The 12,257-nt window shown below is 42.2% G+C and overlaps 2 protein-coding genes across 2 annotated transcripts; one reads left to right on the forward strand and one right to left on the reverse strand.

The window, feature by feature from the left end:
- Nucleotides 1-1,608: 1,608 nt before the first annotated feature.
- Nucleotides 1,609-4,927, reverse strand: LOC311006959 (uncharacterized protein). The gene is made up of 8 exons (XM_084000025.1): nt 4,819-4,927; nt 4,383-4,585; nt 3,998-4,114; nt 3,697-3,792; nt 3,503-3,613; nt 3,098-3,218; nt 2,730-2,936; nt 1,609-2,618 (listed from the first exon to the last, which is right to left on the reverse strand). The coding sequence occupies exons 1-8, from the start codon at nt 4,835-4,837 to the stop codon at nt 1,621-1,623; spliced, it is 1,872 nt and encodes a 623-aa protein (XP_083856151.1). The 5' UTR covers nt 4,838-4,927; the 3' UTR covers nt 1,609-1,620.
- Nucleotides 4,928-5,913: 986 nt separating this feature from the next.
- On the forward strand, nt 5,914-11,877 carry tspan33a (tetraspanin 33a). The gene is made up of 8 exons (XM_084000044.1): nt 5,914-6,232; nt 7,942-7,999; nt 8,209-8,336; nt 8,722-8,796; nt 9,263-9,358; nt 9,512-9,640; nt 9,736-9,897; nt 10,000-11,877. Exons 1-8 carry the CDS (start codon nt 6,131-6,133, stop codon nt 10,099-10,101), a joined length of 852 nt encoding a protein of 283 aa, XP_083856170.1. The 5' UTR covers nt 5,914-6,130; the 3' UTR covers nt 10,102-11,877.
- Nucleotides 11,878-12,257: the final 380 nt, after the last annotated feature.

Below are 12,257 nucleotides of genomic sequence, written 5' to 3' on the forward strand. Positions count from 1 at the left end.
TTAAAAAAATATTATTAAAAAAACAAAACAATAAACTGACATCAATGTTGGTTTACACAGTTAAATTAGACTAGCAGTTACTTTGGTGATGTTTCTGGTCCTGCCTGTGTTCATAAAACATATTAGGCAGCTACACGCACATCCCCCAAAAAACTGAAGACTAGGTGCTGGACCACCAAGAAAGACACAGGTAAGGAAAAAAGGAGACCGCACACTAGTTAAAAGCTCCCGTGACAGTTTAATGTCACTCACACGTTTCGGGCGTCAGCCCTTCATCAGACAAAATGTGTCTGATTATATATAGTGTGCGGTCTCCTTTTCTCCTCACCTGTCTGTGTTCATGTCAAGAGGCTTAAAAGCTGCGGGATGAGTTGTTGCACACAACTTGTCTTTTTACTTGCACCAGTGATTGACATGAGGCAGGGAGGGGAGGCGGGTGAACATGCGCTACGTGTTTGATGCGTTTCTAGCGACGCACCGCGCATCCGTGAAACATCGCCGACGGACTTTGTCCGGTGGACCAGTCGCGAGCATGGATGTATTATGGTCGCGAGCCGCCGCCGCCGCCGTTTGTTTCATTGAGAAGCCACATAACAGTGACATGAATGAAGCAGACAGCTCTCCTGCTCTAACTTCACTCTCTCATCACTTCTCTTCTTCGTCTGCTATGACGGCTGCAGGCAGCTTCGAGGCTCATTACCGCCACCTGGATTCGAGTGAGGACTCAACTTTTTTTTTTTTTAATATTCATTCAGACGTATTCGTCGTGTGACTGTGTGCACCGAACCGTGACCCCCGTACCGTGACGGCACGGGACGAATACATATACCGTTACACCCCTAGATGTAGCAGCTTTGACTGGTGTTTTCACAGCTACTGAATGTAACACACTTACACACAAAGGGACACACACATATGCATGCATCAATGTACAAGGCTGTCTATCTTATACAAATTATTGTTATAGCCAGTTTTTAGGCGCGGCGTAGTAGGGTGTAGTTGGGTCTGATAAGAGTAAACCTGATATCAACATCTGATTAATTCTTACTTCACATTTACATAGGACTAATCTCAGGTTTTAGTCTAGTTTCATGCTTTCCATTGAGATGTGAAATTTTCTCAAGATTTGTCCATCACCTTTCATTTACTTCATGTTGTAATCAAAGATGTTGATGTTGATTAAGAGTTAGCAGTGGTTTGAATGCAAGACAAAGTCTCCCAGCGTTTGTTGTAAGTCAACCCTTGAAATCTACAGGTGAGTGGACAACAGAGGTTTTCTTCGCTCCAGCCTGATTTCTGGACTCCCACACATAAAGTTGAAGTGTAAACAGATTTTCTAAAGAGAGAATGTGAATTGAATGTTCCCACAGGAGTTGTCTTGTTAGACAATGGCGTACAGTGAAGAAATCAAAGCAAATATCCAGAGTTTCAGATTCTTTACTTTTGACAGTTTTTTCTCGAAACATGACAAAACACAACTTTGACTTCGACTTTGTCATAAGAGCAATGAAATGCCATCCACCATCACTGCAAATTGTAAATTTAACATTAAATTTACAAATACTTTAACATTACATTTCAGTACAGGTTTTCAAAAAAGGTGAAAAAAATAAGTTAATATTATGTGTCAGGTTTATGAGTTGCCAAATGTCTTTTCAGATTCCCCTGCTGAGAGAATTCCTTGTCACAGTTTGGACATTTAAACGGTTTCACCCCGTTGTGGCTGAGCGTGTGTCTCTTCAGACAGTTGAGCGTGAGGAATCGCTTTGGGCACTCCGAGCACAGGTACGGACGCTCGCCCGTGTGAGAGCGCGTGTGCACGTTCAGGTGGCTCTTGCAGGAGAAACCCTTCCCGCAGTGGGTGCAGGTGTACGGCAACTCGCCCGTGTGCGAGCGGTTGTGCAGCAGCAGCTCCCCCGACGACAAGAACGACTTACCGCACGTGGTGCAGAGGTAATTCTTCTCCCCTTTGTGCATCTGTACGTGTCTCGTCAGGCCCGCTTTGCTGAAGCTCTTCCCGCAGATGGTGCACAGGTTGGAGGGGCCTTGGTGCAGCCGCTCGTGTTTCTGGAGCGAGTACTTGCACAGGAATCCTTTGTTGCACTGGCTGCACGGGAATATTCGTCCTCTCTTGTGGAGTCTCTGGTGCTGGTAAAACCCTGATGGGCTGGTGAATCCCTTATCACATAATCTGCAGTGGTAGCGGAAACTGTGGAGCTTTGCGTGCGTCTTCAGTTGATTCGGATGTTCAAAAACCTTGTCACATGTCAGACATTTAGTCTCTTCCTCTGTGAAGTTTTTATTTACCGCCCGTGTGCTCAGAAACCTCTTGTCTTCTTCCGTTCGCTCTTTCCGTCTTCGACGTTTCTTGTTTTCCACGTTGTCTTTCTTCTGCTTTCTCTCCTGCTTCTTTTCAACGCTCTCTTTTTGTTTATCTTTCGTCTTCTCTGCATTGAGCTCTTTACTTTTCAGCTGAGTCTTTGCTCTGGGTCTTTTCACACACACCTTCTGAATGGGAGCTGATTTCTGGTGCTCCCTCTGGATGTGCTCTTGGACTTTCCTCTTTTGCCGGTGAGCAAACGAACACTGAGGGCAGATGAATAAACGCGACAGAGGAGCTGGGAACAACAGGAAACACAGCACATTAGTATGAAAACATTATATATTATACTATATTAAGAGCCTTCAGGTCTTCTCTGGTCTGTTGCTGTCACTGCTTTTGTCATCACCTGTTTCCTTTTTTGCCAACCACTCGTCCGCAGTGACGTCCGAGCTTTGACCGTCTGAGTCCACTCCTTCTACATACTTCAACGGCTCTTGCTCATTGTCATAAACATCATCCTCCTCACTGTAGGCCTCAGTGAACTTCCCTACTGTAATCTGAGGGGGCAGGGCCAGCGTGGACAGAAGGATGTCTTCCTCACTGTTCGATGGAGCTGTGGAGTAAGGGATTCAACATTTTTCACGTTAGAGTCAGTTATTCAAAAAAAAAAAAAAAAGTTACTGTGTGATGAAAGTGATGAAAACTGCTCCTTTTCTTCTGTCAGTGAGAATCCTCTGTTCTGTTCTGGAAAAGGTCGTCTTAGTTAAGACTCACCAGTGCTGAGAGTGCCCAGTTGTCTGTGATGAAGCAGCAGCGTCGTCATGGCGATGGGTTCAGACAGATGCTGTCCAAATTCCTCTGACACAGATGTTGTGTCAGTGAGCGACGCTGCTATCTGAGACACAGAGAGGAGACACACAAAGACTCATGCATAAATGAAGCACAAAAAGTAGAGAATTAAATAACAGGTGACCAGTAAATGAACAACTTGTGGCTTCACTGGATTTTTTAGAAATAAAAATGTATTGGTGTTTTCATATTATATAATTATGTGCATGTAGCAGCCTATAGTTTTTGTGTTAATCTTTAAAAACAAAATGATGATGATAATAATAATTATGATTACCTTTTACGTGTACGAAAAGAAATAAAGAAATCAAATCAGTATTTAGGGAGTACCTGTTGCAGGTCTGGTGTGGGCAGCAGCTGCTCCAGCCTGGACAGGAGCTCAGACACCAGCTGCTCCAGTTTTTGGTCATAAGCAGAGCCGTAGTTTGCAGGAAAAACCTCCTAGAGAGTGTTAGATTATCATTGTTGTAAATGGCTGGTGACTGAAAAATACTTAATTCATGAAATTCCAGAGGTAGACTCACTTTGAAGAAGCTCTCTTTTTCAAAAGGGACATTCAAAAGGCTCTGAACCAGGTTGGCAAAGTTGGTGTATGATGTCTTCAGGATATCACTGCTGGCCTGTCAAGATGTGACATCAACAACAATGAAGCTGGAAACATTTCAAGCACTTTGAATCTTATTAAATTTGTCCCCTGAATTTTATGTCAGGTTTGTATTCATTGAAGGTTACATCAGTTAGGCTACTACAGTAAAAGTCTAGCATTTGATTTATAAATGTGTGTTGCCCATGTTTTGCTCTGGATTTGTTTAAAAAAAAACTCACCATCTGGTCAGACTCAGCGGAGCTCACTTCAATACTACAGTTGTGGATTCTATCGAGGTGGCTCTGGATGGCCTGCAAGTTGGCGACGCCATCACCGCGACACAGCTCCAGAACCAGCTGCAGATGGGCAAAGGCAGGAGACACAGGTAACTCAAAAGAGCATGACACACCAAGGAAAAGACTAATAATACAAATAGACAAATAGTTATGATTAAATGGTACAGAAAAGAAAGTGTTTTTGTTAGTTTTCATTGGTGAGGTCTCTAATCTAGTCAGTGCTTTCTATAACCAGACAGGGAAACCTAAGAGCCTACATGCAGCCTACATATAGCTTGTATTAACATACAAAAACACATGTAAACACATGTTCACAGTGATCCCTCACCCTAGCTCTCAGGCCCACGACGAGCTGGACTCTGTGAAGTGGACTCAGGAGCTCTGGGACGATCTCTGTCACCAAACTGATGAAGTCCACCAGCTTATCATACTGCATCACATTGTGCTGCTGTATTGTTTGCCATATGAAGGCAGACATGAGCCTGACTGGAGGAACCAGGAGGTGTAAGGAGCTCAGGGGAAGAGGGACACCTGCGAACAGCAATGGAAACATTAGTGATCTGCAATGAAAGGACTGAAATTGATTGTTTTGTTCTTCTACAGAGGCTAAAACACACATTTACATACGAGTTGTCCACAACTGTTGTTACCAAGGCAGCGGTTAGCTAAGTTAGCTTATCCTTAGCTGTTCTAATAACTCTGTTATACGCTGAAATTATTAAATAATGATAGTAGCAAACCGAGGGATAGTTGAAAGGACAAACCGTTGCTTTTCCACGCCATTTCTGTGGTTTAAACCCGCCTAAACACGACTATATACACCACTTTCGCACTCATCGTAGAGAAGTGGACAACACACTTTGAACTTCCGGGTAAACCGGATGTTATGGAAACGGCCGTGCGTGTGACGCGCTCTCCTTCAAAATAAAATTCAGAATATTGGTCTTAAAAAGATAAACATGGCGATGTGATGGACATAAGAGGGAAAAAACAATATGAACAGGACTTGATAGGAGTAGCTAATTATTCGTGTGTATAATACGCTCATAACTCTATATACAAAGTATGAACATAGCACTTTCTGCCAGCAGATGGCGCACAGTCTCTAACCAACACATCTGAAGAACCCTAGGTTTCCTGTTAACCCATATTCATCATTTGTCAACAGGTGTGAATGAGCAGGGAAAATATGAATCATCTGGACAGTAGACACCACATGCAATATAGACTAACAATTAGTCAGATAGTGTTACATTAGACACTAAATTTCCCCTGAAATCAAAATACACACCTTATAAAATTAGGTAGCCTATCTGGAGGACCAGGCTACATGAACATTTGATTTATGAAATGTGTTTTTTTGTTCATATGTGAAAATGACTGGAGTAAGAAAAAGCGTGCAATTATTCACGTCTTGAAACTAAAAGAAACATGACCTATTGTTTGTTATATTGTGCTTAAAAAAATAATCTAGCCTTTATTTGTCATAGGCTATTCATATAGGCTAGCCTATCGTAAATCTCAGCTAAAGGTTGATAATGAAAAACTTAACGTTTTTAGTTTCACGTGCTTTGTAATATAATTAATATTGATAGGGCTAATAGGCTACTGATTAACATGTAGCCTATGCATTTAGAGATTAAAATAGACACTTTTAATAAAATCCATCATGTTGAGGTGAAGTTTCACTTTCAGAATGACGGCTAAACTGAAACTGTGCTTTACTTGAAACTTAATGAATGACAAAAACGATTATATAGAAAACACATGCAGGTCTTCTGCGTGGTTGTATGATATGATCACAAAGCCAACACACCCAGTTCCTACACGCCCAGTCAGTCAGTCAGTCAGCAGCAGCAGCAGCAGCAGACACCGCTGGCGGCAGATTGTAACCACTAAGCAGTCACTGCGGGGCTGTGCGTGTCGGCTCAGGGGGAAGCTACAGGAACCTCCACAGCTCCTCATCGTCACTATGCTGAAGAGTCTTTGCTCTAACCCTCCGGAACACCTGTTTTCTTACAGATAACTCATTTTATCCGCAAACTTTGGCTTTTTGACGCCTGGATACCTGTCGCCATGGGAGGGAGACGCAGGGGAACACCTGGGTCTGATGAGGACTACTCCTTTGTCAGCCCAGTTGTGAAATATCTACTCTTCATTTTTAATTTTCTGTTCTGGGTGAGTGTTGTTTTGCCATTTAAAATATCAATGTTAAAGATCAAAGGATAGAAACATTTCTATATTTAGTTATAAGCTCTTAGCACTTATTAGCACTAAATAGTATTGTAATAGCTGAGTTTAAGGGCATGGATGTGACATGATGTGTTTGCTACTTCTGTTTAGTCTGAAAGTGTCAGATCTGTGAGGTTTTGTTTGCTGGGAGTTGGAGAACAGGGCTGCTTTGTTTGAGTTGGAGTTGTTTTTTAACTTTGGTGAAAGGTGGACACACACACACACACACACACACACACACACACACACACACACACACACACACACACACACACACAGACCAGGTGTTTGCTGCTCTGTCATTGGACAGTGACCGAGTGTTATTTCTTCTTTGCAAATCAGGAATGTATCATCAGATTATCGTCCCCGCTCAGCTCAGAGCTTGTTTTTCTCAAACACATTATCATCTCCATATGAATAAAACACACACACACACAATCAACAAAACTGCTGTGGTTTGTTATAGTACAGTAGTACTATACCACATCTGACTGACAGTTGCCATGAAACACAAACCTTTCATTGATAAACACTGATTGTGCCTTGAAGATCTGTGTTTGAAGTTTGTTGACTGGAGGAAACATGAGCTCTGTTATGGCACATGAGTTAATTTTCCATTTCACAGCCACAGCAGGTGAGGATTGTTAATAATTGCACAACGTTAGACGTTAAAAGTGAAAAATTGAGTGGGAATGAACCGCAGAGCTCAGCAGTGGCCTGTAAACAAAGCAAAGTTCATATCAGTGGGTTTCAGTGTCAGGTGCTTAGCGACTGTAACACAAGCAGCATTTTTAGAGCTGATTTGCTGTTGCAGCTTAAACCTGCAGAGTGTTTGGAGAAAGAAGAAGTAGACAAATCAAATCAAAGGAATTTGAGCTTTTCTTCACTCTCTTTCTATGTTTAACATGTCTCAACTGTGTTCAAGCCATGAATCTGATTTGTGGCCATGTTCAAAGCATAAGGCTGTGTAAAAACTTGAAGCTCTTCAATGTGGAATGTGCTGCTGTCGTTTCTGTTGCCTCTGGCTACAATAAGCTCCATACAGGACAAACCAGAATACTGCAAGTTTGTGCAGTTGTCTTGTCTGCAATCGTAGGAAACCTCCTTGGAAAGTCCAGTTTCATTTCATAACATAATTAGTAATATGCTACGAGGATGCTTAAGAAAATCTTAGCATATCAGTTACATCACCAAAGTAACATGTGAATTCATTAGTTTTTTTCCACCAAAAAAAGCCACCTGCTTGCTTCAGGTGTCATGTCTAGTTAACTCGCTGTGAAACTAAACCTCAGGCAACGAGAGGCTGCAGTGTCTGTGGTAACTGGATACGGTTTATTCATGGGGGGAAGAGTATTTATAAGGGCTCCCTATTATTCTATTGAGCCTGGGAGCACTGAGTGAAAGGGTCTTTATTTTTTTAGGGAAGGGTACAGATTCCTGCAAGGCCAAGTCTGCAAGAACTGTCTCGTCTATGACTCAATTCCTGTACATCACTCCTGGTATAGTGATTAATTTTTCTGTTGAATGGTGCCACTCCTTTGACAAGTACAAACACAGAGATTAGATGTTTCTTCACCCGTTCTGTGCCTCAGGCTTATAATGCCCTAAATGTAAAGAAATATAGTCAATTTAATTATGTGTTATCTTCTCCTCAGATCATTGCCTTAGTGTTGGTGTCTATCGGCGTGTATGCCCGCATGATGAAACACGCAGGTAAATAATCATCCTGTGGGAAAACACTCTCTAAATCTGTGTTGTTTGACATCTCATAAATCAAATGTCGCATGTTTGCTTGAAAAACAAACTTCTATAAATGTCCCTATGCTTCTGTCTGAAAGTTTTTTTTTCTTTGTTAGCTAATGAAAAGACTCACTGTGGTTCACATCCATGTTCAAACTTTGTGTTTTTTTTTTTTACATCAGAGGCAGCTCTGGCCTGTCTGTCAGTGGACCCCGCTGTGATGCTGATGGTGGTGGGGGTCCTCATGTTCTTCCTCACCTTCTGTGGCTGCGTGGGCTCCCTGAGGGAAAACATCTGCCTCCTGCAGACAGTAAGTCAGGAGGAGCATGTCAATCAACAGACACTGTTTGTTTTATTTGTTTTATTTATTAATTTTTTTATTTTACTTTTATTTATTTATCGTGGGGGGAGGGGAGGGGGGCTGAAGCATGAAACAGTGCAGAAAGACATGTTGCGTAACATACAATGGGGGTCATGGGGGTCAACACACAAAGTCAACATGAGTCAAAACAGAGGTATGAATACATTGTTTACTGAGTTGTAAAGGATTTTTACTCCGTACAAGTTACAAACTGTCAGATCAGTATTTAATTACCAGTTGTTTACATGGAGTCACTGGATGTGATTTGAATCTGTTTCTAAAGAGTGAATGCAAAACAGATCAGTGTTGTAACCGTCTCTCTCTCTCCTCTCAGTTCTGTATCTCCCTGACTGTGATCTTCATGCTCCAGCTTGTTGCTGGTATCCTGGGCTTTGTCTTCTCTGATACGGTACAGAAACAATATTTAAGTATTTTCTCTGGCACATTTCTTTTTAAATGCGAGAAGGAGTTCAAGGAATTTCTCAGATGTCTAATGTATTAAAAAGCTTGAAAAGAATAAAGATAGATGCAGCTTCACTAGAAATGGTCAAATATCCACTCAATTCTGATATAATTGTTGTTTGCGTGTTTAGTTTTTTTCATCTTATTTGTTTGTTATTGATTTTTCTTTTTAGAATAACAAAAGGATGCCCCCTGCTGTGTTGTGCCTGTAATAGCTAGATGTGATTTTACCTTTTGAAATTTTGTTTGAGGCAGGAAACCATTAAGAAGTTGGATATAACTAACTAGTATGAACATGGTAATAGGCTTTTGTCAGACTGTTAAGAACTAAATATTTCTTTATCATTGTTTCCACATGTAGTTTGTTTTTGTTTTTTTTAATTTTTAACTTTTTTTCCCCATACTCTTCCAAGGCTCGGGGTAAAGTGACTGAGATGATCAATAAGGCCATCATCCACTACAGAGATGACATTGATCTGCAAAACCTTATTGATTTTGGTCAGATGGAGGTAAGGACTAAGTCCAGATACAGACTTGATGCCACATAGATCATCACCGTTCATCTCTCAGAGTAGTTGTGGCCTTTTTTGTAGCCGTGCACACAGGAAGCTGAAACATCTTCTTGTCTTCTCCATCTCAAATAAATGTGTGTGTCTCCTCAGTTTGGCTGCTGTGGTGGTGTGGCGTACAACGACTGGACCAACAACATGTACTTCAGCTGCAACGCCAGCAACCCCAGCAGAGAGCGCTGCTCTGTCCCCTTCTCCTGCTGTATCATAGCCAAAGACAAGGTCATTTCTGCACTGGCTCTGCTTGTAATATTTTGTGTGTTTTAAAATGTTTTTAATGTGTTTTTTTATCTGTGATTTTCTATCTATACGTGCAGGTTGTTATCAACACCATGTGTGGCCAGGACATGCAGGATTTAGACTACGTAGTCGCTGGGAAACACATCCACACCAACGGCTGCATAGATAAATTAGTCAACTGGATTCATAGCAACATGTTCCTTCTTGGCGGTATTGCACTGGGACTGGCCATACCACAGGTACACACACATTATCAGCACACAGGCCTGGGAGAGAAGAGGGTAACAGTCGTAGCCAGCTACTGAACTCTACATGTGTGTGTGTGTCTTCCTCCCTTACAGCTGGTTGGGATCCTCCTCTCTCAGATCCTGATCAACCAGATCAAAGACCAGATCGAGCTCCAGAACTACAACCAGAAACACCGCTCTGACCCGTGGAGCTGACCCCGACCAGACCAGATCCTGATGACCAACACTGTGATACAAGCAGCCGAGGGGAAGATGAGTAGAACCGTTCATGCATCCTGGTGCTCAAGTCTAGTTCGGCTCCTCTTGGGTTGAGAAAGAAACCAGACGGAGAGAGAGAGGACTGTGTCGCCCTCCATTGGACAGAGGCTGCACTTACATTTACCAAACCTTTTACAGTAGAGTAGCTGTTCCCAAGCAGGGGCTGATGGGAAATTATACTGACCCTTACTGAGGAACTTCAGTCAGTATAACCTACAAAAATGCGTTTTTTTTTAAATAATTTGTTTTGTTTTTTTATTGTTATTTGGGATGTAAACCTGGAGAGGGAGCTGTCCTGAAGAAAAAAGGGAAATGATGAACCAACATGTCAGACTGTGTCGCCTCCGTGCTGCTGCTCATTCTTACAAACCTGTGAGATGATTCTGACACTTTTTGGAAAATATATCACATTATTTTTATTCATGTTTTGAGAACTGTGTGTCATAAAATATGCATTTATTTTTAAACTTTATAGATGAAATACTTGTGCTAAATTCTCTTGTGTTCTAGTTGTCTATGTTTTCATGAGCCTGCGTGTTAAAAAGAGTATTCACCTCTGGATGCTCTGTATCCTTGTTACAGTATAATAAACATGTTTTATTTGACAAGAGCTCCAAAGCGAAATGTGCACACCAGCGGCCCGTCCCTCCTCTACACGGCCATGTCTGGCTTTACTGCTTGGTTGTCCTGGCGAGACCTCTTTGCTGCACGTGATGTCATTTCCTGCTCGCGTTTTAGCCAGCCGGCGGCCTGCATGACTGCAGAGCTCCTGGACATTGTGGGGCGTAGGCTGCCATTACAAACACATCACATAGTTCATATTCTGTACTAACGTATGTTGTGGTTGTGGTTGGTGTGTTTTAAGCCCTGTATGCGTCATTTGAATCCTGTTCTCACTTCTTCTTCTTCTTCCATTGTTTTAACTCAAGAAGAGGGGAGTCCCGGGTTTCCCACTAAAGAAAACAGTTGTGTGAGCGCCTGAGTTGCTTGTTGATGTAGTCACTGCAACAGGCCAAGTTTGTACTGTGTGACCTATCAGTGAGCAGACAGATTTACTACTAGACACCAAAAATAATTCCTCCTTCTCTGCTTGTTGTCTTATACAATAGCAATTAAAGTTTGATTTGTTCTAATTGCAAAGGTTTTTGTCAGGATTCAGGTTCAGTGCGGCCACAAATGTTTCTCCTCTTTGTGTCTGTGAATTACACCCACAGCTGTAAATGTCAAGATTCAATAGTTTATCATCAGGAATTAATTTAAGGCAAATCCTGTGGTTCTCTTTAATTGGAGCGCTGTCATTTGAATGGGTACCAAAACGAGGCTCCGGCCAAAAGTCTGATGTAGCTGTGAAGAAGCACAAACAGACACAACCTCCCATCTCCACCCCGTCTCTCCTGCCCGACAAATGAAAACCTCGGGCCGCAAGGAATTTTTTTTCTCCTTTTTGCAACCTGAAACCTGACGCCTGTAATCTTTGGGAGCAGAAACACTCCTGCATGTTTCACAGCCTTTGACGCAAGTTCACAATCTAAACATGACATTTCTGTGTTAGTTTAAAGCTGTGGTTACTCCCCCATTGCTGTGATTTTTTTTTCCTTCAGCACACACCAAGATCTACTGCATCACCAATCTGATGCCACAAAGCACTGGCAATGACACTTTTTTTTTCCTCAGACGTGTAACATGTTGTAATTTTGGAGAAGCAACAAAAAAAGTGACAGTAAAAACTGCGGTTTACGGCTCTGGACTCGTCTCTTGTGATGGTGAGTGTGTTTTGTGTGTGTGCGTGTTGGCCTGAGTTCCATTGCTCTGTGTGTGGTCCCTGTTTTTTTTTTTTTTTTTTGCCTCTGACTCACTCAGGCGGCCATGTTGTGGTGGGTTTTAAGGAGGCCCAGACACACACACAGAAGAGGGAGCAGAGTTAACCCAGTTTTGCTTTCAGAACACCAGGGGAGAAACAAAGCATCTGCAGCCATGCAAATACCACAAGTGCACTGTCCAATTAATGTGATAACGACAGCAGCAGCGTGGTGGAGGTCTGAGCCGTCAGAAACCTGGATTTATTACTTCCCTCTTGACACATTCAAAAGCCA

This window comes from Trachurus trachurus (assembly GCF_905171665.1).
Source record: "Trachurus trachurus genome assembly, chromosome: 23".
NCBI lineage: Eukaryota > Metazoa > Chordata > Actinopteri > Carangiformes > Carangidae > Trachurus > Trachurus trachurus.